The sequence below is a fragment of the Hoplias malabaricus genome, chromosome 5 (assembly GCF_029633855.1).
Source record: "Hoplias malabaricus isolate fHopMal1 chromosome 5, fHopMal1.hap1, whole genome shotgun sequence".
Lineage (NCBI taxonomy): Eukaryota > Metazoa > Chordata > Actinopteri > Characiformes > Erythrinidae > Hoplias > Hoplias malabaricus.
In genome coordinates, this window is record NC_089804.1 from 45,202,274 (window position 1) to 45,227,765 (window position 25,492).

The following is a 25,492-nucleotide window of genomic DNA, read 5'->3' on the forward strand; positions in this document are numbered from 1 at the left end:
ATCTAGATTAACTGAATGAGGCTTAATGAAACTTAAGTGGGACAGATGATTAATATTCAAATGTTGATACTTTCTCTACTACCGCTGTGTCTTAGAGTAAAAAAGTCCCTATCAGTGGCTCCCACCAAGGTTGTAAGAAACCTAGGTGTCATGGTTGATGACCAGTTGACCTTCGCAGATCACGTTACCGCTGTAGCTCGATCGTACCGCTTCTCCTATTTCAACATAAGGAAGATTAGGCCATACCTAACTCAACATGCAGCACAGCTCCTCGTTCAGACGTTAGTAATCTCCCGTCTAGACTATTGCAACGCCCTCCTGACAGGTCTTCCGGCCTGTGCTGTGAGACCGCTACAGATGATCCAGAATGCTGCAGCACGCCTGGTTTTCAACCAGCCTAAAAGAGCACATGTCACGCCCCTCAATTTAGTCATCCATTACCTCGATTTAGTAATTCGTTCCCTCAATTTAGTAATCCATTCCTCAATTTAGTAATTTGTTCCCTCAATTTAGTCATCCATTACCTCAATTTAGTAATTCGTTCCCTCAATTTAGTCATCCATTACAGGGACAGCGCGCTCCTGTGGTGCTGCATATAGCCACGGCCAAAATCACATATCATTCTCAAGCAAATTATTCAGGAAAAAAAATGACCTGCTATTGTCATATTTTTTCAAGAATGAATGATTAAAAAATGAACAAAAACATAAAAAATAAGTACGCTGTGTAGAGGATTACACCTGTCAGTGCCAACACAGTGCTGCTTATTTGTAATTATTTGATTAATTTAGCCTATTGCATAGGTGTATGTTTATATCTATTTTCTTCATTCTATATCATCTACAGCAAAGTGTAGCCTACGAAATAAAGGTACAATACCTTTACTCAACAGAAGTGTCCATAGGTGTGTGTGTGTGTGTGTGTGTGTGTGTTGCCCTGTGTATGACTGGCACCCCCTCCAGGGTGTGTTCCTGCCTTGCGCCCAGTGATTCTGGGTAGGCTCCAGACCCACCACAACACTGAATTGGCAAAGTGGTTACAGATAATGAATGAATGCAAGATGAAGGTGACATTGAAAGCGGGAACTGTCCTTTTTCCGTTTGAGTAGTGAAATTTATGTTAATATTAATTACAAACATACATTGCATGGATGTGTTATGGACATGACAAATTGGGCAATATTAGGTTCTGACCATCAATAATGGACTCACCAGGTGCGTAAATGTGTCGTTTTGCAAAAATCGTCATATTATCACGCAATGCCCCATTACATTGAATGAGGTGTCAAATTAAATCTTGGGGTGCCCTCTTGTGGACGATATAAGTATTGCCGGATCTCATTTTCCTCTAATGAGGCAAAAGCCCCGTTATGTTTTCATTACTTTTGTATGTAGTAATTGATAAATAAAGACAATAGCAGGTCAATTAGATTTTACTAAATAATTTGCTTGAGAATAAGATGTGATTTTGGCCGCGGTTACGTGCATGCATAAAACAGGAGCCCACTAGCCCACCTCCAGCTGAATGTGCCGCGCCAAACTCGCTCAGTTAAAAACGAAATTAAGTTCCGTCAGATTCACTTCCTCCTCTACCTGAACTATCAATGTTATATAAAAGTGCTTACTATAAAAAGTGGTTGTAATGTGTAAATAAGGAATGGACAGGAGAGATCCAACAAGTGTCCTAACGCATAGCCAGTGTCTGAAAAGGATTATTAAATTGAGGGAACGAATTACTAAATTGAGGGAACGGATTAAGTCTCTAAATAATATTTTTCCACCACGAGACTTCAGGGGCTCCGTATTAAAATTTCAATGTGTGTAAAAGATTTTCTTTAATAAAGTTGATTTTAAAAATTAATGTTTGAATCAGTGTGTGAGAACGGAGCAGGAAATTATTCCTCTGCACGCGCTGCACCAGCACTGATCCACGCTTAAAGCACGCGTTTCATCTCCCGCCGCGAGAACGCGCCTGACGCAGAAAATCTCCCTGCATGTGTTAAAGTACGACTCAGGGACATGATACATACACTTAGATACATACATGATGCATTCACTTACACAGAAGTAGATATAACAGGACAGGACATAATGGAAGAACAGATTAGGCTTGAGGCAGATTATATGCAACTGTGAAAAGATGTGATTTAAGATTAGATTTGAATATGGAGAGAGAATTTGATTGTTAACCAGAGTGCAGGTGCAAATCTAGGAAAAGCTCAGGCACCAAAGCCTTGCAGGCTGAAAGGAGGAATGGTGAATAGCCCCTCAGTGCAGGGCCTGGAAATAAAAGCATGGATAAGAGTTTTGGCCTCAGATTGAGAGAGGGATGATCTGATTTTGGCAAAGTTACGCAAGTGGAAGAATGATGTTTTAAAAACCGTGTTGATGTGGGCACTGAATGAGTGAATGGAGTTGAGGACTACACCCAGATTGCAAACAAGAAAACATGGAGAGACAGCTACATCATCAATGTAGAGAGTAAGAGGGGGACTTTTATTGAGAGTTGACTTGGTGCCAATATGGAGGAGTTTAGTTTTCTTACTGTTTTGCATGAGAAAGTTTTGTTTCATCCACTTGTTTATTTGTAAGCAGGTTTCCAGGTGAGCATGGGGTGGACAACTCCCAGAGTGACAGTGGCAGAAGAGGTCGTATGACCAGAAAGGGTGACAAACTGCTATCTATTCGTTAGGTATGATATACAATCCAGGACAGCGCCCTTGATGCCCAGATCATGCAGCCTTGACAGAAGAGAAGAGTGACACACTGTGTCTAAAAGTAAAACTATGCTAAGAGCACCTGCATCTGTGGATAAAAGAAGATCATTTACAACTTTGACTAAAGCTGTTTCGGAGGCTGTGGAATGTGCTGAAAAGGTTCAAAGAGAATATTGGTCACTAGGTACTTCTGTAGCTGACTGGCCACAGTCCGTTCAAGAACTTCAGGTAGGAAGGAAATGGTAGAGATTGGATGGTAATTGTTTAAATCTGATGGGTCCAGACCAGGTTTTTTAAGTATGGGTGTAACTGCAGCAATCTTGTAGGGTGAGGGACCCTGATCAGTAATCACTGATAAATAAGAATTGTAAGATGAGGAACCAGAGCAGGTGCACAGGCTTTTGTTAACGATGTAGGAAGTGGATCAAAACAGCAGGTTGTGGTCTGAATTTTACTGGATTAATAAATTCTTACTGCAGTGCTAGAGTAGAGATTCCATTTGACAAGCCTCCTCCAAACTTGTTGAAGAAGACATAGCAGGAGTAGAACATGGGCTCCAGGTCTGAGCATGATGGATTCTTCACTTTAAAATCATCCACCACATCTGGCAACATTGACCTGCAGAGAGAAACAACAAAAAAATATAATGAGAAAAATAGAAGTGAACCAATAGAGAAACAAATAAATTAAGTTTCATGTTTTTTCTGCATAGTGCTATTTTAAGTGAGGGATTAAAACATGGTCTGTCACTACAAACCCCATTTCCAGAAATGTTTAGATTTATTCATTCATTGTTTGTAAGTGCTTATCCTGTTCAGGGTTGATGTGGGTCCACAACCTCACTGAAATCACTTTTGTTACATCCAGACTGGACTACTGTAATGCACTGTACTTTGGAATTGGTGAAGCATCTCTTGCGCGCTTACAGTTAGTTCAAAATAGTGCAGCCAGATTATTACCTGGTTCCAAAAAAAGAGAGCACATCACTCCAATATTAGCTTCTCTACATTGGCTTCCAGTGCATTACAGAGTCCAGTATAAAATGGCATTGATGGTTTTTAAAGCCTTAATTGGACTTGCCTAAGCATACATTGTGGACATGCTTTGCCTTCAGCTCAATCGTATCTGACTGTTCCTAGGTCTCGTCTTAAACATAAAGGGGATCGTGCATTTACTGTTGCTGCACCAAGACTTTGGAATGGTCTTCCAAGTGATGTAAGAAACGCGCCATCTATGACTGTCTTTAAATCCAAGTTTAAAACACACTTTTACCATCTGGCATTTGGCAGCTGTGGATCTGTGGATTAGGAGCTGTGTTAATGTATGTCTTTCTGTGTCACTGTATGTTCTCTGTGATGCTGGTGGTTAGAAGGTGGAAATTTTTCTTTTGTTTATTGTGAAGCACTTTGGTTTCAAATGTCCTCTATAAATAAAATTTTACTTAGTTACTTACTAACTGTATATACATGTTCAGGAGCAACATGCAGCTATCCAGACAATGTGTTTTTCTGCGAAGACTTAGCAAGACAAGTTCAGTCCATATTCTATATGGATTCATACAGCATGGCTTCTTAGTAAAACTTAGTAAACTAGTCCAGATCCAGTCCAGTGTTGTTAAAAGGATGATTGATGCAACACAGTGGTAGACGTGCCCTTGTCCCTTATTTTGGAATGTGTTAATGGCATCAAATAAATCTATACTTTAAAAACAATACACATTCTAAGTTTCAACATTTTACATAAATAAAATGTTATCTTTTTTTAAATGGTGTAAGTGATTAGAGATACATTACTAACCATGGCAATAAATAGAGGGATGCTAGACTGATGCCTGTTAAAATACTCAAAAAGGCAAAAAGAGGAAAACTGCCCTTCACGCTGGATACAATGATGAGGCAGGGAACGTATATCTGCAAAAAAAAAACACAGTTAATCTTGTGTTATTTCCTAGAGTTATTCTTCTTCATATTATGAAATGCTATATAGATGTTAAATGACGTGTCAGATATTCTGGACTAAATGTACTAAGTGGATCAGGGACTAAAACAACTAATTCTTTATGTTATGTTAGTTGCACTTGACAGAAAAAAAAATCACAAATAAAAAAAAGGACAATGAACCTAAGTATTGGTTGCAACCCTATGGCAGGAAAAATAATTTATTTTGTAAGAAGGACAATTTCAGCGAATGACTAGATTATCTATTAATTAAATTAAATGCATTTATTCAGATTTCTCATACTTCTGTCTTAGAGTTTTCTCAGCCACTTTGGACAACATTATGTGCATTTCTCAAAACATTTTGTACAAACAGCACCACATAGTGGATTATCAGCAAATGCCTGTAACTTGCTCAGAATCTTTATTTCATGGGCCAAACTGAAGTTTTTATGTCAATGATCATGTCAGTGTCATCAGAATGACAAGACCTTGGGTCATTGTTTACGAACAAGAAAGTTAAAACTCTTAGCCACATTGTCATTATATGTAAGTGTTTTCTGAATCTTTTTAATGACAGTGAAAATGCACGAGGCTGCACTTTTACTGTGAGGTGCTTATAAACAAACAAAGTTAGACATTCCTGTATATGGGAGTTTTAGTGAAAGAGACTGTACAAGATTCATATTCATGCTCTTTACTGTTTGTACGGTAGGTCAATGGCAGACTGTGTCATTATGATACAGAAAAGAAAGACAAGACTGTTTAGCACAAAATAATAGAAAAAAACGGGGAAATACCCTTCAGGCAGAGATGTACATATGGGGCTGCATGGGGAATTACACTGGAGTCTTTATAGACCTCCTGACACTCCTGTCTGTCGGGCCGCAGATTCTCATCGACATCATATCTGATATCTTCCCTTGCAATGCAGCATGGAAAGAATATTTTTTGAAATGTCTTATCCCGCCTCTACAGGCATCAGCTGTGATGTCCTCAAATACTGCATCCATAGCAGCCAGCAGGGTCATCTGAGTATGTGGCTGTCCTCTTACATATTTTGGGCTGTACCATTGTATTGTGCTCTGTCTATATAAGTTTGTCAATTGAAGGTTCATGAAATGCACCTCTGAGCTATTTTACAGAACTGATGGATGAACATACCCCCTATCTGTGAATGTCATGGTTCACCTGAGAGCTAATCATCAGTTCAGTAAACACTTACCAAAAATGTCAGAATTATACAGAAATATATAAATATGCTTCATAGCTCATGACAACTTGATCAACATTTCTGTGTGTACTGATTTATGCAATGGACTAGTGCCTGGATGTTCTGGGGGTTGAACTCTTCAACAAAGGACCAGTCTAATGCATTCTGACCAACAGGATAAAAGTAACTGATAATGTAAGAAAGTGCAGACAGCTGTACAACATCACCTGCATAATAAACCAAAGCATGTGCTGTTTGTCCAAAATGAATGAGAGGAGTCTTTTATGAGGTGCACAGTGATGTGGAGTTTGAGCCAGTAATTTTGAGAAATTCAATGCTGATCTGAGAAATGCTCCAAATGAAAAACTGTAATGTACACATGAAAAAATGTAATCAGAAAGAAAGCTTACAGATAGACCAATGAATATAGTGGGCTTTTTGCCCAGTCTGACCAGTACTGCCTGCCAAAGAGGGATGGACAATGTGGCTGCAATCTGCACACACATCAGATAGATAGATAGCAATGATTAAACAAGGTAATAATTAAAGGAATTCTACCTATTCGAAAATATCTGCCTAATTGTATGTTTAAATTGTTAGAAATAGCAATTTTGTCCTGACTTTACTACATAACAGCCTGTACTGTTCTTTCAACATTTTTAGGCTTGATAGAGGAATCATACAATAGGTTTGATCTAAAAATATAAAATCCATTCATGGTGAAGCAGTACATGCAGGATTCAAATCAAAATCAAACTGCATTACTTTGTTTAGAGTAATGATTAATATATGTAGAATAAAATCAAATAGAAAAACTCCCTTATAATGAATTATGCTCAACAATAATTAAATGAAAACTTATATCAATATAAGAGAGCACTTACCAGCAATATGAGCACAAGGTGCTGGAAGTACACCCCCATTCCAGCAACATGTGTACAGAAGAGGGCAAAGTTTCCCTGAGCCATCTGAGACATAAATAATGAATTACGGTTAAGAGCTCTTTTTTTTAATTAAGCCAAGGCTATAATATTACATACATTCAAAATAGAAAAATACAAAAACGGCTTTTCTGACCTGAAAAGCAACTGAAGAAAAGAAGAAACCAAACACAAGCCACAGATATGGTGTATGTTTGATAATCATTTTCATGCCAGTTAGGTACCCCATTTGTAGGCGGTCCAGTTTACTCAGTGGAGCTGGTGAAAAAGGCACACAAACACACAGGGAGATTTCATCTGGGCTGTTAACAATGTCTGAATTACTTGCAATCCAAAATTTATCTGTCAAAATTTATATCAGGCCATCAGGTGGTGTCTGTAACGCTATGTGATAAAAACGTTTTAAAACTGGTTTTACCAGGTATTCTGAGCATAAAACATGTTTAAAACCTGAACAAAAATAACTTTAGGCAAGTTCCAAGTAATAACATAGTGGTCTGGAAACCACATTAACATTAATCAACGGCAAGAAAATGCAGGCACCAGGCATTACAGCAGTGGTTTTTCATGCCTAATAGGAAATTAACTTGAGTAAAGGAAGCTAACTTTTCTGATGAATAAAAGCTAAAAATAACACTAAAGCTATTTGTTGCAACTTTAAATGCTTTAATACATTATATTTATGGTAATATCCATATTTTCAGTTTTTAATCACAAAAGTATTAACTGTAGAGCCTTATACAGTAATCTGATTGTTGACTGTCAACAGCTATGTTAAAAACGTACACTTTTCTGTCAAGTAAAGAAAGTTTTATCCGGCACATGATTCTTGAAGCAGCGCTAAGAATAAACTATAAATGACTAAGAGGTAAGTCAGTCCTTATTTTGTAAATGTCAATGATCTATGTTTGTCTATCTATTGTCCTCAGAAGCAACCAGTATAAATTAGTTTCAGCCACAGATGCTCCTCTCACAAGTTGATGGAGAGTCTTTCAGTGCACAAATCTGACCTCACTGTCAAGATTCTGCCATTTGCATTCTAATTGGCTGTCCTTCTACAGATCATGCTAGAATAGTAGACTTGTGATTGGTCCTTTTGTATGTCCATTTTAAATGACGAAAAGTACGATGTGAGAATAAGTATAAATACTCATGAGAGAGAGAGAGAAGTACATTTATTTTATAGTGAAGAATAAATGCTGTTATTGGACATTTTACATTATCGTATATTGCATCAAATAAAATTAACTTGATTTGTATATGTTTCATTTTATATTATGCTGAAATTCTGTTTCAAATGTGTACATTAGTCTGACAATTCAAGAGACATTTCAGTGTTACCCAAAAATAGGATATTACTCTAATGGTCAATATTTACCCAATTGCTCCTTCACTCCAAAGAACAGCACAAGGCAACTGATGAAGTAGAGAGCTCCTATCACCAATGCAGAAATCAAGTATGCTTTTCTCTGTAGAATATCAACAGACAACTATTACTAATAATTATGTAATTAGGACTGTGTGTTTTTGAGATCAAACATGAGATAAAGTTATATATACAATGAGCAAAAATGAACAAAACTCTGACCAATATGATCTGTTTTACAGGGAATTTAACTGGTGTAAAAAGTAACGATTACAGATGCTGTAATAGGCTGTCACCACTATCCTGAATAAATCTATGAATAAAGTACAGTCATTCATTCATTGTCTGTAACCACTTATTCAATTCAGGGTCGTGGTTGGCCCCGGAATCATTGGGCACAAGGCAGGAACACACCCTGGAGGGGGCACCGGTTCTTCACAGGGTGACACACACACACCTATGGACAATTCTTTGGGTCACCAATCCACCTACCAACATGTGATTTTGGACCATGGGAGAAAACTTGAGCACCCAGAGGAAACCCACACAGACACAGGGAGAAGACACCAACCTCCTCACAGACAGTCACCTGAAGCAGGATTCGAACCCACAAACTTCAATGTCCCTGGAGCTGTGTGACTGCAACACTACCTGCTGTGCCACCATGCCGCCGAATGAAGTACATTTAAATAAATTGTGTACTTTTACCCTCATAGGTCTGATGTTGATGTCATTGTTTTCACTTGTTATTTAGGTGCAATTCCATAATTAATTATTCAACAATATATAGTTATATTCTGTTCATATTGTATATCAACAGATTCACGTCTGAATTTCACCATCAAAACTAATTCCAAGAGGAGCTTTGCACATTTCTATTTGAACTGCACCACAAGGAATATCACATACTCACATTAAGGAACAGCTCCACAAGGGGATATTTCCAAGTTTATGAATGAGAATATCAAGTTTAATTTCTAACAAACCAAAACATTCAGTATAGCACATTTTATTAAATACTGACCAGAAAATATCAGAAATTGAACCAATGCTCAGTAATGGCACAGCAAAGGCACAGACACAAATTAACAGTACATTCTGCTCAAAAATGAATAAAAGACAGTATGGTAAGATTTTTCATATAGTCTTATGTTTCCTATCCATGCCCCAGGGATTAAATACTGAATATTTTAACTGGATTTTCTGCATCCACAACTTGTTTCTTAACAGTATGTCCTGCTGCATAGGAAAGAGCAGAGCAGTGAAACCAAAAATATTTAAGCTATGACTTTTCAATATTCATTATCTTAATATTAACTATGAACGTGAAATTTCTAAACATCTACATGATTTCTACTAGATCTATATCGGAAACGGCAAGGTATTTCTGAGACAACATATATGTGTATTCTTTGTGGCTGATATTTTTTTCAGATAATATATATTGCGTGGGTCTGGGTGTGTGTGTGTGTTGAGGGCTCACCGTGTTCTGTAGAGTCTCAGAGAGAGGTGCAGTGAAGTTAACCTCCACTTCAAGTGAATAGTTTCCAAGTGTGGCACTGTCATTCAGATGGCTACAGACATGCACTCTCTTAGCATGGTAGACTCCCACAATTTGACCTTGAATGGCTGCACCTAGCAATACTGCAAACATCTCCATCCCCATCCCTAAAAAGAGAAGAGTACACAAGTAACACAAATCAATTCACAAAGTGTATTTTTCTAAACGAAAATGTAAAATATAATGAAAAAAATCATTCATTCATTATGTAGCAGGGTCAGTGATTATTAATTATTATTTAATTAATAATTAATTATTTAATTAATTTTGTTAAGCTCCATGGTTGAGAGCCATTAAGTAATATGTATTATCTTTACCTGTTCAGTCACCAAGTACTGGTTTTATCAAACAACTGGTTTATTAAATGTAATATAAAATAATGAATATTGATTATACATTCAATTAATGAAATGTAATACAGTGTTACATGAGGTAGGAGGGAGGTTAATATATGAGGGAATTTCTCTAACTACCCTAAATTCTAAAAAGGAATTTATCAGTTTATCAAAGCAAAGCATTCAGCACCAATCTCCTGAGTCATGAAATTATTTAACCAGTGTCCTTACAATTGTAATACAATTAACTGCCTTCTCATTCAGTCCAAATTTCTCAAGTACCTGGTATAAAAATGTCCAATTAATGCTATCAGACGCCTTTTCAGCATCGAGACTTATTAGAACTGCACTAATTTAATTTTTTTAACATGTTCTATAATGTGTAAAGTTCTCCTTATATTATCTTGAGTCTGGCATCCCTTAATGAAGCCTGTCTGGTCTTCATCTATAATTTCATTCATAAACTGCTCATATCTTTTTGCTATAATCGATGTATATAATTTATTATCTATATTAAGTACAGATATAGGTCTGTAAGCTGAGCAGGTTTCATTGTTATTGCCTTTGGGAATTACTGATATAATAGCTTCATTCCAGGATGGTGGTAATTCGCTGTGCTCAAGTGTGTAGTTTAATGCTGTCTCCAGTAAAGGTAGGAGTTCTTTACTAAATGTTTTATACCACTTGGATGGTACAAACCGGATTCCAAATAAGTTGGAACACAAACAAATTATGAATAAAAACTGAATGCAATGATGTGGAGATGACAAATGTCAATATTTAATTTGTAATAGAACATAGATGACAGATCAAAAGTTTAATCTGAGTAAATGTAACATTTTAAAGGAAAAATATGTTGATTCAACATTGCACAGTGTCAACAAATCCCTAAAAAGTTGGAACAAGTAGCAATAAGTGGCTGGAAAAAGGAAATTGAGCATATAACGAACAGCTGGAAGACCAATTAACACTAATTAGGTCAATTGACAACATGATTGGGTGTAAAAAGAGCTTCTCAGAGTGTCTCTCTGAAGCCAAGATGATAAGAGGATCACCAATTCCACCATTGTTGTGCAGAAAGATAGTGCAGCAATACCAGAATGGTGTTACCCAGCGTAAAATAGCAAAGACTTTTAAGTTATCATCATCAACCGTGCATAACATCATCAAAAGATTCAGAGAATCTGGAACAATTGCTGTGCGTAAGGGTCAAGGCCGTAAAACTCTACTGGATGCTCGTGATCTCCGGGCCCTTAAACATCACTGCACTTCAAACAGGAATGCCACTGTCAAGGAAATAACAGAATGGGCTCAGGAATACTTCCAGAAAGCATTGTCAGTGAACACAATCCATCGTGCCATCCACCGTTGCCAGCTGAAACTCTACAGTGCATGGAAGCCATTTCTAAGCAAGCTCCACAAGCTCAGACGTTTGCACTGGGCCAGGGGTCTTTTAAAATGGAGTGTGGCAAAATGAAAGACTGTTCTGTGGTCAGATGAATCACGATTTGAAGTTCTTTATGGAACACTGGAACGCCATGTCATCCGGACCAGAGAGGACAAGGATAACCCAAGTTGTTATCAACGCTCCGTTCAGAAGCCTGCGTTACTGATGGTATGGGGTTGCATGAGTGCTTGTGGCATGGGCAGCTTGCATGTCTGGAAAGGCACCATTAATGCAGAGAATTATGTTCAGGTTCTAGAACAACATATGCTCCCATCTAGACGTCATCTCTTTCAGGGAAGACCCTGCAATTTTCAACAAGATAATGCCAGACCACATTCTGCAGCAATCACAACATCATGGCTACGTAGGAGAAGGATCCGGGGACTGAAATGGCAGCCTGCAGTCCAGATCTCTCACCTATAGAGAACATTTGACGCATCATAAAGAGGATGGTGCGACAAAGAAGGCCCAAGATGATTGAACAGTTAGAGGCCTGTATTAGACATGAATGGGAGAGCATTCCTATTTCTAAACTTGAGAAACTGGTCTCCTCTGTCCCCAGACGTCTGTTGAGTGTTGTTAGAAGGAGGGGGGATGCCACACAGTGGTAAAAATGGCCTTGTCCCAACTTTTCTGGGATTTGTTGACACCATGAAATTTTGAATCATGTTTTTCCTTAAAATGATACATTCTCTCAGTTTAAACTTTTGATCTGTGATTTGTGTTCTATTCTGGATAAAATATTAGATGTTGCATTCAGTTTTTATTCACAATTTGTTTAGTGTCCCAACTTTTTTGGAATCCGGTTTGTAGAACATCACTACAAGGGGATTTATTTGTTTTCAATCTACCCATAGACTTCTCTATTTCTGTTTTTGTAATGGATAAAGTTAAAATATAATTTTGGTTTTCCCCAATTGCTGGTAGGTCCAGTGTCTCAAGAAATGCTTTCATTTGGTCAAGGTCTGCTGAGGGGGGTTGGCTATACAAACTCCCATAATAATTCACAAAATTATTTTCTATTTTTTTAGGGTCATAAGTTATTTAATTTGTAATTATATCTCTTATCTTATAAATTGTCCTATCGACCTGTTGTTTTTTCAAACTTCTTGCCAATAATCTGGTTGCCTTTGTTCCTACTTCATAATAAGATTGTTTAGGTATCTTGCCTTCATTTCAATTTCTGTGCTTAAGATTTTATCTATATTACCTTTTAATTCTTTATTTCTTCTACAATTGATTTGTTTTTTAGAATTACAACATTCAATCTGTTTTTATCCTGTGTTTTTAACTGGATTATTATATCAACTGCACAGTAATCTGATACGTCAGCTTCTTTTATTTCACATTCTTTAACTTTGTATATGTCCTTTTTATTCATAAAAAATAATCTATTCTAACGTAACTATCATTAGGAGCAGAATAATGTGTGTAATCCCTTTTAGAGGGATGAAGTTCTCTCCAGATGTCTATTATACCAAATACTTTAAATGTTGTTCTGATCATTTTTGTAACATTTATATTCTTATTATTTGTTGTATCCAATTTACTACTCATCACAATGTTAAAGTCACCTCCACAAATTTATATTCCTTTCATTTCCACAATTATGTTATCAAGCAAGATTTTAAAGAAATGCTTTCCACTATTAAGTGGGGTATATACATTAACCAATGTCACTGTTTCGCCCTCCAGTTTCCCTTTAACAATAATAAATCTTCCTTCCTTCCTTATCACTAACGTGTTTAATGCATTCAAATTTCACTGATTTAGAAATCAATATAGTCACACCCCTTCTACAACCATTTAGAAATGAACTATAGAATATATCAGTATAGCCAAACCAAGTTTCTCACAATCCTTTCCGGATAAATGTGTTTCTTGCAAGTATATAATCTGTGATTTATTCTTCTTTAATTTGCACATTATTTTCTGTCATTAAATAGGATTATTCAGACCATCCATCCATCCATTATCTGTAACCGCTTATCCAATTCAGGGTCACGGTGGGTCCAGAGCCTACCTGGAATCATTGGGCGCAAGGCGGGAATACACCCTGGAGGGTGCACCAGTCCTTCTCAGGGCAAAACACACACACACCTACAGACACTTTTGAGTCGCCAATCAACCTACCAATGTGTGTTTTTGGACTGTGGGAGGAAACCGGAGCACCCGGAGGAAACCCATGCGGACACGGGATTTTTCAGACCATTAATATTCAATGACAGTATCTTAAAATTTTTCTCTTTCATACCTGATTATAGGTTTGTTAAGTAGTTTAAACCCAGACACTAAATAAGTAAATGAACACTGGAACCTCAATTGAACATAGAACTTTGTGACTTCCAAATTAAAGGGTGACATTTGCCATCCTCTGTTTTTCCTGTTGGTGGGAGGAGGGTACAATGCCTTATAAATATAAATGCCCTCCCTAGTAGTCAAATAATTTTCACTTCTACTAGACATTTAGTGCTTACGTAGGCGATTTCATCAAGGGCAAATCCGGAAGGGCAAATCACTCCAAAAGGGACAATAGGGTGAATAAATTATTGAATGTAAAAACGCAAAACCTTAATATATTCCTCAATTTAAAAAATTATTTCCCCCCTCTATACCAGTAGAAGCCTCTTTTTTTTTTCAAATTACTTGTTGTATGTACCATCTAGGGTACCTTTAACTCCTAATCCATTTTGTTTCTGACATTACAAGTCTCTTCTAAACTCTGTGAGCTTTTCTCTTGCACGTTGAGCTGCTCTGCCTGTAGTGTTTGTGCATTTCCATTGCAACTTCTCATTCAGTTGTTCCTCAGTTGTTCATCAGGTCGCTCATCTGTGTTGTCATTTTCACCTGAAGACCTTGTAAAATCTGGTCCTGAGTTGACTCATCTGCACTCCTATAGATCTGTAATCTGGAATCCCCTTCTCCTTTAAAGCTGCTTTGATGGGCCCATACGCCTTACGCTTCTCTATGTCTGCGGCATAGTCACTATCAAACTAAAGCTGTTTACCATCAGTTTCAACTATCTGCTGCCAGGTTTTCCTTTGAACGAACTCTTTATTATGAAACTGCAAGAAGTACACTATTATTAATCTCAGAGATGAGGCTATAGTCGGCTTTGGAATCAGTGCTCTGTGTGCCCTCTGAATTTGGAGCTCAACCTCATCAGGCAGGTCAATGTGACTTTTGTTTAACTTACAAATTCTGAGACCAATTTCCCTTCTCTTCCTTCTGGAACTCCATATATTCGTAGGTTATTTCTTCTAGAGTGCGTCTCCAGGTCAACTATCTTATCCTGCATCTCCTTGTTCTTTCTAAGCATCGTTATCAGAGCATCTTTCAACTCCAGGCAGGCTGATTCCATGTCTGATATCCGTGTTTGAGCCTCCGTAATCCTTATGTTTTGACTCTCAAAACTTCCTCTTTAAACAAAAGGAGGTCTTCTTAACTTTAATGATTAATTTACTTAAACCCCGTCTTATATCCTGTTTAATGCCTTTAGCTCTTCATGAAGCAGCACTAAACATTTGAGCAGTGCATCTTGGCTGTGGCGAGCTTCTTCACCGTCACCATCTTCCCCATGCTCTGCTTTTTCACTCACATCCGAGTTTCCTCCGGTGTTGTATATCTTTTTGTCACTCTTATGACGCTTCGATAGTTTCCCTCTCTTTATCCTCAAGTTAAAACATTCATTCATTCATTATCTGTAACCACTTATCCAGTTCAGGGTCGCGGTGGGTCCAGAGCCTACCTGGAATCATTGGGCGCAAGGCGGGAATACACCCTGGAGGGGGCGCCAGTCCTTCTCAGGGCAACACACACACACACACACACACACATTCACTCACACACTCACACCTACAGACACTTTTGAGTCACCAATCCACCTACCAACGTGTGTTTTTGGACTGTGGGGGGGAAACCGGAGCACCCGGAGGAAACCCACACGGACACGGGGAGAACACACCGACTCCTCACAGACAGTCACCCAGAGTGGGAATCAAACCCACAACCTCCAGGTCCCTGGAGCTGTGTGACTGCGACACTACCTGCTGCACCACTGTGCCGCCCCCAAGTTAAAACAACTTTAGTATAATTTTATTTTGATAGGAGGTATTTTTCATATACCGACTATGAGGAGCTCACTTATGTGTGTCTGCCTCAGCAGAGTGCCATCTCAGAGGTCCGGTCGTGGACATTTATGTTGGTGCTATGTCTGTTCCACTCGTAATAGCATATGCTGAGGATGATCCACCACCCAAATGATACATGCTCCGTGGTGGTCCTGTGGAGGTGATGACCTTTGATGAACAGTGTAAAAGTGGACAATGTATGCAGAGGAACTGATGGGCTACAGTCTGTAAATGTAAAAAAATATTACAAAGTGCTTCTATACAAAGGAAATAAGGGCTATATATAGACGCACAGCATTATTCACTACAGGGTGTGTCATTTATATGGATACAACTTGATAAAATGGGAATGGTTGGTGATATTAACTTCCTGTTTGGGTGAAGAAGGGGGGAAACTTTTCAAGATGGGTGGTGACCATGGAGGCCATTTTGAAGTCGGCCAAGAAACTTGTAAATAACTCATGAAAGAATAAAGTTACGTTAAAACCAAGCAAACCATTGTTTTTCTTGTGAAATTACCAATAAGTTTGATGCTGAAAAAACAAAAGTTGGATCCAAAATGGCCGACTTCAAAGTGGCCACCATGGTCACTGCCCATCTTGAAAAGTTTCCCCCTTCCCATATACTAATGTGCCACAAACAGGAAGTTAATATCACCAACCATTCCCATTTTATTAAGGTGTATCCATATAAATGCTCCACCCTGTACTATACTCATCTTCTAAAGGATTTACAGTACATTGTGTTATGCATCTATCACTACTCCTGTCAAGTTGTCATACAAAATACGCTATTGCATTTTTTTTGTTGTGTCACAAATACTAAAGATTAAAAATACACATTAAAATATACAACAAAAAAACTATTAATTTGATATTTTCTAAATAACACACATTAATTATATACAAATTCATCAATGTTTACTGTATGTGAAAAATCATCTACACCTGTTAAAGACCAAATATACAAAAGGTGGTGTGTCTTACTGTAGCCAGTGGCTGAGTCTCTGTCTTTTTCGCCCCCTCCCAAAAACATGTTCAAGGAGGAGTAGGGCACATGGTAGCACTGAGAAAGAGTAGAAAAATTGGTGAAGGGGACCATCCTCATCTTGTTTTCTAAATACCCTAAACTTCCAGTTTATTAGAAGCACCAAACTTGTTACCACAAACATTTTATCAGATTCACTTAAAATATAGGTACATTCTTTGGGTAAACAATTATTTGCTGCTGTTCATCTATTTCTACGCTCCGTTCATCACCCATCATCCTATCTGTGGAAAGGAAACAGCACTGAACCACTAACCCAATATTATTTGAATCATGGACCATAATAAGCACAGCAAAAATAGCTGCATGGTAGCACTGGGAAATCCTATAATATCTAATCACATGTGGGCCTACAGTCCTTGGTAGACCTGATAAATTACACCTGATAGTTTTGATACATTGTGAAGCAACAGGCAGACTAATTACTTTGTGTACACTTATATAGTAATATAATTATAAAGTATAATTGCTGGTGAATTAAGATATAAACACAGTAGGTGTATTTAACTACAGGCAACCATATCACAAAATTAAGTAACAATTCCAAACACTGTCTATATATTTTTTTAAATGTCCAGATCCTTTAATTTTATTACACAATTCAGTTTCCCCAAATAAGGCTCTATAGCCACAAAAAGAATTTTTCTGCATTGTTGAGTTTTAATTGTGGGAATTGTAATACATTGTTACCTAATAGTGATGCTCAATGTTATTTATTTAATGTTATTTTGGTAAATTTTAATTGAATTGGTTCATAGGTTATATACTATACTGTCGCTGTCCAAAGAAAAACATTCATCTCCAAATTAGTGACTTTACAGAGGAAGGGAAAAACCCTCTTAACTTTCCAATGAATTAAATGTAAAAACATTTTATGGCGTGGCAGGTAGTGTCGCAGTCATACAGCTCCAGGGACCTGGAGGTTGTGAGTTCAAGTCCTGCTCCAGGTGACTGTTTGTGAGGAGTTTGGTGTGTTCTCCGTGTCCGTATGTGTTTCCTTTGGGTGCGTTGGTTTCCTCCCAAGGTCCAGAAACACACGTTGGTAGGTGGATTGGCTGCTCATAAGTGTCTGTGTGTGTGAGTGAATGTGTCTGTGTTGCCCTTTGAAGGACTGGCGCCCCCCGCAGGGTGTATTCCCGCCTTGCGCCCAATGATTCCAGGTAGGCTCTGGACCCACCATGACCCTGAACTGGATAAGCGCTTACAGATAATGACTTAGTTAAGGTTATTTAATGCTACTGCATTCAAATGGTGTAGTAAACAACAAATTCACAAAAATGTAGATACATGTTTTTCTGTGGACAGTGACAATTTGGTCATGACAGTGGTCTTACACTCATGAAAGTGTCAAATAGACAGCTCCATATGAAGTACCAACTGAAGCTGGAGGCTGCAGACATGCTGTCCTGAGGCGTGTACCATGCTAAGATGTAGGAGACCACTCCCAAGGGTGTACTGTACACAATCCTGAAGGGGAGAAACAGGAACAGTGGACATGAGTGACTGAGCAAGTAAACAAAATCTGAGTGAGAATTGAATGGAAATAAAAGAGCTACACATAGAGTTGGCAAATAAACAAGCTGGATTTTACTCTTTAGGATCAGAACATATGACCCCTGCTAAACTGAAATACTGTACTGTACTGTGACATTATTTGAGACTATATATTATTGTAATTTATATATTTACACAAAAGTCTCCAAGACTGAGTATATTGAATGTGTGGTCTTCTAATATATATTTTTTTTATTTTTCTGCACCCGTTCAGTCTTGGAAACAGAATTACAGAATTATTTTTTGTGCATCTACAATGGCTAATGTAGATATGTAGAGAAATTCTAAGGAATAAATGACTGGTACATGCTAGCTAGCTAAAGGTACCAATAGATGTAAATATAGACCTGTCTGGAATCTAAGAATGTCAAATGTATTATTATAGTCATGTCCATTTCCCATTGCTGAAACTTTTGCATAGAGTCACAGAGTTTTACAAGTGGTCTATTACATAAAATGCCTAAAGCTGAAGATGACATATGTTGTAACAGAACGGATCAGGTATAACTGAAATACTATATGGTATAATACAAGTCATCTTATTACTCAGTAGTTGTTTCTTTTTATATTAAAGACAAGTCCTTCAGCAGTTTTTCAAAATTACCTATGTATTTGAAGATAGAAAATCAAGCAGATTTAACAGATTTTGCTTAAACACTACCCCTGCCCCTCTTTATTATTCATGATAACACACAGCACAGAATGTACTATCATCACTTCAGATAACACACAGAACAGAGATATGATCTGCAATGTTGTGCATGAACTATTTTATTTATTATTTATTATTATTTATATTTACTTCTCTATCTACATTAAAAACCTTGTTGACATTAAACCTTGTTGAACATAGAAAAAATATCTCAATTAAAAAATAGATTTTTTTTCTTGCAGTGAGGGATTTATACATCGTATATGCAGTGTATATTATAATTACATATATCATCATCATCATCATCATCATCATTTTCTTCTCCGCTTCTCCATTTCAGGGTCGCGGTATAATTACATTTATTTATTTATTTATTTATTTAAAGATAGACACTAGCGAGCTGGTCCCCACGTTTATAAACCAAGTTTATTTTTCACAATAAAACACTCTGGCATTTAATATTGTTAGGCGCGAGGGAAGGGGACTGACTGAGGCGGACGCACTCGCTACAACACAACAAACTTTATTCACAAGAGATAGACAAAACGAGCAACTGGAAACACAACGAGACTGGGAACTGGAATCAAGGGAAAACGAGAATGACACACAACGACAGGACCGGACTGGGAACACGACAAAACACAGGTGAAATGTTCGACACCAGAACGTGAGACAAGGGGGCTTAATTAGACCAACAAACGAGGAACACCTGAAGACAATAACAAGACAGAGGCAAGACTAAGGTGGGACTTGGGTGGAACCAGGGCGGAGCTAGGAACAACAACAAACAGACATAACCACATGGCGGGGGAAAACAAACAAGATAGGCCAGGGTATGACAAATATCCTAAAATATAATTAAATATAATATATAATTACTAATATAAAATATTATAAAATATAATATTAAATATAAAAATTATTTTCTTCATAAAATGTTCTAAAGCATTTCACAATTTTGTATCAAACAATAAACAAGCATAATTTTTCACTCACACTATAAATGTGACACATACTGAAGCGTAATTCATTCACATTGATAAATTATGATAAACACTGTTTTAATGGCATATTACCTAAACAATACCGTGTCAACACAAACCCCAAGTGAAATTAACTTTCCAGATCCTCCTCTTTCAGAAAACACGTAGAATGTGTGCGAAGACACATTTCATTGTATACAGTTCTATTAAAAACGTGAGAACTGAACAAAAATCTCAATAAAGGTGGCTTTTTTTCCCAGCAGTGAATTCTGTAGTCATCTTTGCAGTGAAGGGGTGCACTGTACAACACACCGTATAATAGACGACAGCAGATGAGTCCGATCCGTATCCGTTTTCACTCCGGCAGATCCGCATAACAGTCAGGCTACGAATAGCGGATCGAATCATGATCCAGTCCGGGTTCTATTTGTGATTCTAATCTCTGATGTGTTACTGATTAATGGCAGCACCTGGCCCAGGGCCACTGCACTGAACTGACCTAAGGGTCACTCCACGAATGCAGCTGCTACTGCAGCCCTTTCGGTTCTCTGGCATTTCTGATGAGTAACGGTTGGAGTTTTGTTAATTTGTCTGTTTAAAGTCGTCCTTCACGATATGAACTGTTTAAGAACATGGTTAAGACACTTTTTTAATACCTTCCAGATGTTTTTAACACCACATTACAGGTTTCGTACCGTCATGAAAAAACTGGAAAAGTTATTGAATATGAAAATATCAATTTCCAGGTCTGGATACATCTTTGAAAAATAGATAATTCCAAAAGTTTTTGAAAATGTCATGGGAAATTTCTTCTCAAATACTGGTATTTATTTACTGTAACGTATGAAAAGACGTTGGGCTCAAAATATGTTGATGCATGCACATTAACACATATTTAATATTTTGCTCGTTAACTCGTATATGACTTAGGTTTTATGCTTTACAATGTTCAACAATATAATGTATTTATGTTTATACAAAATCTCACAACAGTTGGGTGGTATGAACTTTTTTTAAGAGGGTGTCACTACCATATTTGGAAGGAAGAAAGCATTTGCACATGTAAATGTAGGCGGCAATTTTGAAAAAGTCATCAGTGACATTTACAACATTAGAGTTAGCTGTGTATCCTAATTGATTAAATTATTACTTAGGGTGTTGCAGTGGTGTTTTTGATGCTATGAAAGATTTAAGACTCTTGATTTTCATGGAGATAATTATTTGGGGTAATTTTACCATACAAATAATGATTCTTTTGGATATGTGTTAGATTTTGTGAGTTACATTTAAGTAAACATTAGTGACTTATCAGTTTTTTTTGTTTGTTTGGGCTTTTTGGTATATTTGCTGAAGCCACATCATGCCTGAATACATGGAAAGGCCACCCAACAAATGATCTAGGTTTCTATTTTACACATTTAATGCTGTTATGTAATGTTTAATTAAATAAACTTTTGCTGTGCTGAATGGCACTGTCACTAATGTTAATCATAATTCATTCATTATTTGAAGTTTCATGTTTTACAAAATCTTGTAATTCTCTCTGGTGTTTTCTCTGATATGCCTAGTACAAATCTTCTTCGAACTAAAAGACAAAATTAAAGTTAAAAAATTTAAAATACAAAAATATGCAGAACATGGGTACTGCAGGGCTGAGAATTTGTGGTGTATTTAAAATACAGAAAAACAGTTAATAGTTGTTTAATATTTTAAAGCCTAATTAAAAGGAGCTTTCCTTAATTTGTTAGTGAAAATAGTGCAGATCTCATTGTTTCCATGTTATAATGTAATTACCTTCAGTAGATTGTTAAATTCATTTTTTAAAATAGTAAAACTGCTGGAGAACCTGCAGATCTGGGCTGGAGGACAAATGAATCTGAAATGCCAGCGTGCAGATCTGGGTCAGAGGTGATTCAGATGTAAAATGAGGCTACTGGATGTGGCCCACATTTAGGCCGTAGGAGTGAAGACTTTACTGAGAACTGGACCTGCAGTGGCCAGTGCTGACCTGGATCAGTTAACTGGATCCATTCCAATATTGGCCCATAAGGGATCCAGGCCAGATCTTGTGTGATCTCGGCCAGGTCCTTTTTGCTATCTGGGATATGTTCATGATGTGCGTGTTATACTTTATGCTTTAAAATAAAATATGCTTTAAATTGTTCAACAATATAACACTTATGTTTATACAAAATCTCCCAAAATACATTGTTCATAATGTTAAACACTGGAATTTAATTATTTGTTTGTAATTATTTGTTATGTTAAGGCTTAATGTAGATTCAGCAAGGCCATTGGATTCAAAACATGTTGCACGTTAAAACATACTTAAAATTTTGCAAGTTAACATGTAAATATGGGACATTGATTTCCAAAGAAAATGCAAAATTTACTTTCACAGAAAACATAACTTTGGACCACTAAGCAGTAGTCCAGTCCTTTTTGGAAGCAAAACACTTCTGACGTGGCCTCTTGATCAAGAGTGGCTTGACACAAGGAATGCGACAGCTGAAACCCATGTCTTACGTACGTCTGTGTGGTGGTGGTTCTTGAAGCACTGACTCCAGCTGCAGTCCAGTCTTTGTGAATCTCCCCCACATTTTTGAATAGGTTTTGTTTCACAATCCTCTCCAGGGTGCGGTTATACTTATTGCTTGTACACTTTAGCAGTGACTTTTTGTCTTGCCCTGCTTGTAAGGTGTCAACAGTTGTCTTTTGGACAATTGTCAAATCAGCAGTCTTCCCCATGATTGTGTAGCCTGTGTAGGTGTTTTGAGTTAATTAGCTGATTAGAGTGCAGCACCAGGTGTCTAAAATATGAAACCTTTTTTACAACATTCTAATTTTCTGAGATACTAAATTTGGGGTTTTCATTAGTTGTCAATTATAAATGTCAAATTAAAAGAAACACTTGAAATATATCAGTCTGTGTGTAATGAATGAGTAGAACATACAAGTTTCACTTTTTGAATGTAATTACTGAAATAAATCAACTTTTTCATGATATTCTAATTTTATGACCAGCATCTGTATGTTGTTATCGACGCTGATCTTATCAAACAACAAAGGAAACATAATGGATTTTGGAAATATAGATTTGACTTAATAAAACAAACAAACCTAGTAGCTCTCTTAGATCCATGGATACTGGCTAAAGAGTTAGAACCCAGAACCCAAACCAAAAAAGGTGAAAAAGCATTTCCCTTTTATGCCACACATTATATAGATGTTAGATGTTCCCAATTAAAGCATTTTTAAATGTAGGTTTAAAAACTCTACTCCCCATGTGGCTATAATTAAAGGCAATGTTTACGATTGTGGGGAAAATGCTGTTCTCTCGTTTATGTTAAGAAGCTCTGCAATTTTAATGTGGAATAAATGTTTGTAGGGGGGAAAAAATGACTAATTTGAACGCGGCTAAAGTTTAACTTGTCTGTAGGTTTTTATTCACTATTTAAATTACCACAGAAACTCATTTGTAACTCGCGTTATTTAGTTTTGTAGCACATTTGGTCTGTAATTACTTTCATGTAATTCTAGTTAGCACTCTCGAATTTAGTCAGTTTCATCTTTGCTGTATGTTTTCATACAGCAAAAATGTCAATATTACCCACCTATGGAACTATGCCCTGCACCTGTGAGGTATCATAGCCATGTGACAGAATTCACTATTCTCTGCCCACTGCATGCTTACAAGCCCCTATGATTTTGTCTCAGTCTTTTCTGTCACTGTTTGTGTGTTAGTGAAATTGTGGTTCCATGTTTTCCTGCCTTCACATTTGTTTTAGTGTTTTGTTTCTCTCATTTCCCTGTATAAAATAAACCCCATTCTGCATACTATATCCTTGTCCTCACCATGTTACATTTTTATACACATTTTTTTTCTGACAGATGAACTACGGCTGTTCTGAAAGCAGAATACCTTAATGAAAGGGATACCTTTGTCTTTTGCACAAATATGTACACCAATTCACCAATTCAGCATATTACTTCTCATGTTCTCCTCTTGTGTCATATCTTACCAGGGGATGAGTTTGCCAATGCGAGTGCGGCCACTCTTGCTCACAGCATAGCCAACTATAGGGTCAGTGATGGCATCCCAGGCCCGTCCAAGGAAAAGTATTACTGACACATAGAAGGGCTTCATCTGAAAGAAACAAACCTTTAAATGACTGTAAGCCAAACGGCGTATACAATAATCAATCATAACATTACTACCACCACGTTTTCTCTACACTTACTGTCCACTGAGTGTATACGTGAACTTTATAGTCCTATAATTACAAACTGTAGTCTGTTGTAATCTGTTGCTCTTTGTTATTTGGGTAGTAGAAAGTTTTGTTTGGTGGGTTGATTCTAAATCCAGCAGCGACACCGAATTTTATAAACTGCAGGAGTATTGCTGTGTCTGACCCACACATACCAGCAAAACACACACTAACACACTATCACCCAAATCATACCCATGCTTCATGCTCTATGGTGGTCATTTGACAGTCCTGATCATTAAAGAAGTGTGATAGAGCAACCAATGTATGCAGAGCAACAGATGGACCACAGTCTGTAATAGTAGAACTCCAAAGTACTCTTGTATGGTCAGTGGGGCTGACAGAAAGGGCATTGAGTGTAGAAACAAGGAAGTGGTCATAATGTTATAGCTTATGAGTGTACAAATTACTACTTCCTTGCCTAATTGTTTTCTGAGGAACAATATCAAATCAGAGGTATGCAGAGTCAAACGCATTCTGATTATTGCAAATCTGCTTATGCAACAGCCCTTGCCTCCCTTTGATGACAAGTATTCACCAGTACTGCTCTGAGAGATTCTACCACACATTTAAAAAAAGAAAACAAGCAAACAAAAAACATAAGACTGGCAGAGCAACTAATTGGAGCCTTATGTTACAGAGTATCTTCATCGTTGCACCAAATGCAATCAAACAGTCAAGTAGCTGGCAGTGCAACAACTAGACAATGCAATAATTTTGTGCAATCACTTGCTTAATCTTATCTTGTTTCCTGTTTCATGTTCTACATTATGTTACAGGGGTTGTTAAATCTATTCTGTAAGAACAAAGTGTGAAATACATTATTACATATGTTGTTTAACTAAAATCTTCATTCTGATGTCTTGGCCTTATTTAAATTAAGGGGAAAAAATACATCTTAAGCCTTCAACAGCATCTGTTTTGAAACTGCAGAAAACTGTGCTATGCATTATGTTTCTTTTTTTTTTTTTTTAACCTCCAAGTTTCCAATATCTCATGTGTGTATACTGTCATAATGAATATCATGAACATACTAAGGTGAAAAACCATTAATAACCAAACTAAAATCCAACTTTTTAAAAGTTAGGTTTAAAGTCAATAATTAAGTTAACCCTTGCACTAGGTGAAGTGACACACAACCTGTTATCCACTGCAGAGAGGATGCTTACATTATTAAATTGCAAAGTACCTTCCAGCGGCTTCCTATAAATTTTAAATACTGCAGCATATACAGATACAATGTGACAAGTTAAACCCAAGATACAAATAAATGTACATCCTAAAACTTCGTCCCACATGTTCAAATTTTTTGCCACTGATGCTACGGATGTCTTCTGTAAAA

The 25,492-nt window shown here is 37.1% G+C and overlaps 1 protein-coding gene across 3 annotated transcripts in view; it reads right to left on the minus strand.

The window, feature by feature from the left end:
• LOC136697481 (sodium-dependent lysophosphatidylcholine symporter 1-like) overlaps positions 1-25,492 on the minus strand; it is a 39,880-nt gene that overhangs the window by 13,147 nt on the left and 1,241 nt on the right. For all 3 annotated transcript variants that reach the window (XM_066672622.1, XM_066672624.1, XM_066672623.1), the window contains exons 3-12: positions 23,905-24,029; positions 18,028-18,160; positions 16,633-16,711; positions 9,657-9,841; positions 8,186-8,276; positions 6,944-7,065; positions 6,751-6,834; positions 6,277-6,360; positions 4,514-4,626; positions 3,191-3,334 (exon numbers count right to left, since the gene is read on the minus strand). In XM_066672622.1, the coding sequence (XP_066528719.1) occupies positions 3,191-3,334; positions 4,514-4,626; positions 6,277-6,360; positions 6,751-6,834; positions 6,944-7,065; positions 8,186-8,276; positions 9,657-9,841; positions 16,633-16,711; positions 18,028-18,160; positions 23,905-24,029 (1,160 nt within the window). The remainder of the gene's footprint in view (positions 1-3,190; positions 3,335-4,513; positions 4,627-6,276; positions 6,361-6,750; positions 6,835-6,943; positions 7,066-8,185; positions 8,277-9,656; positions 9,842-16,632; positions 16,712-18,027; positions 18,161-23,904; positions 24,030-25,492) is intronic.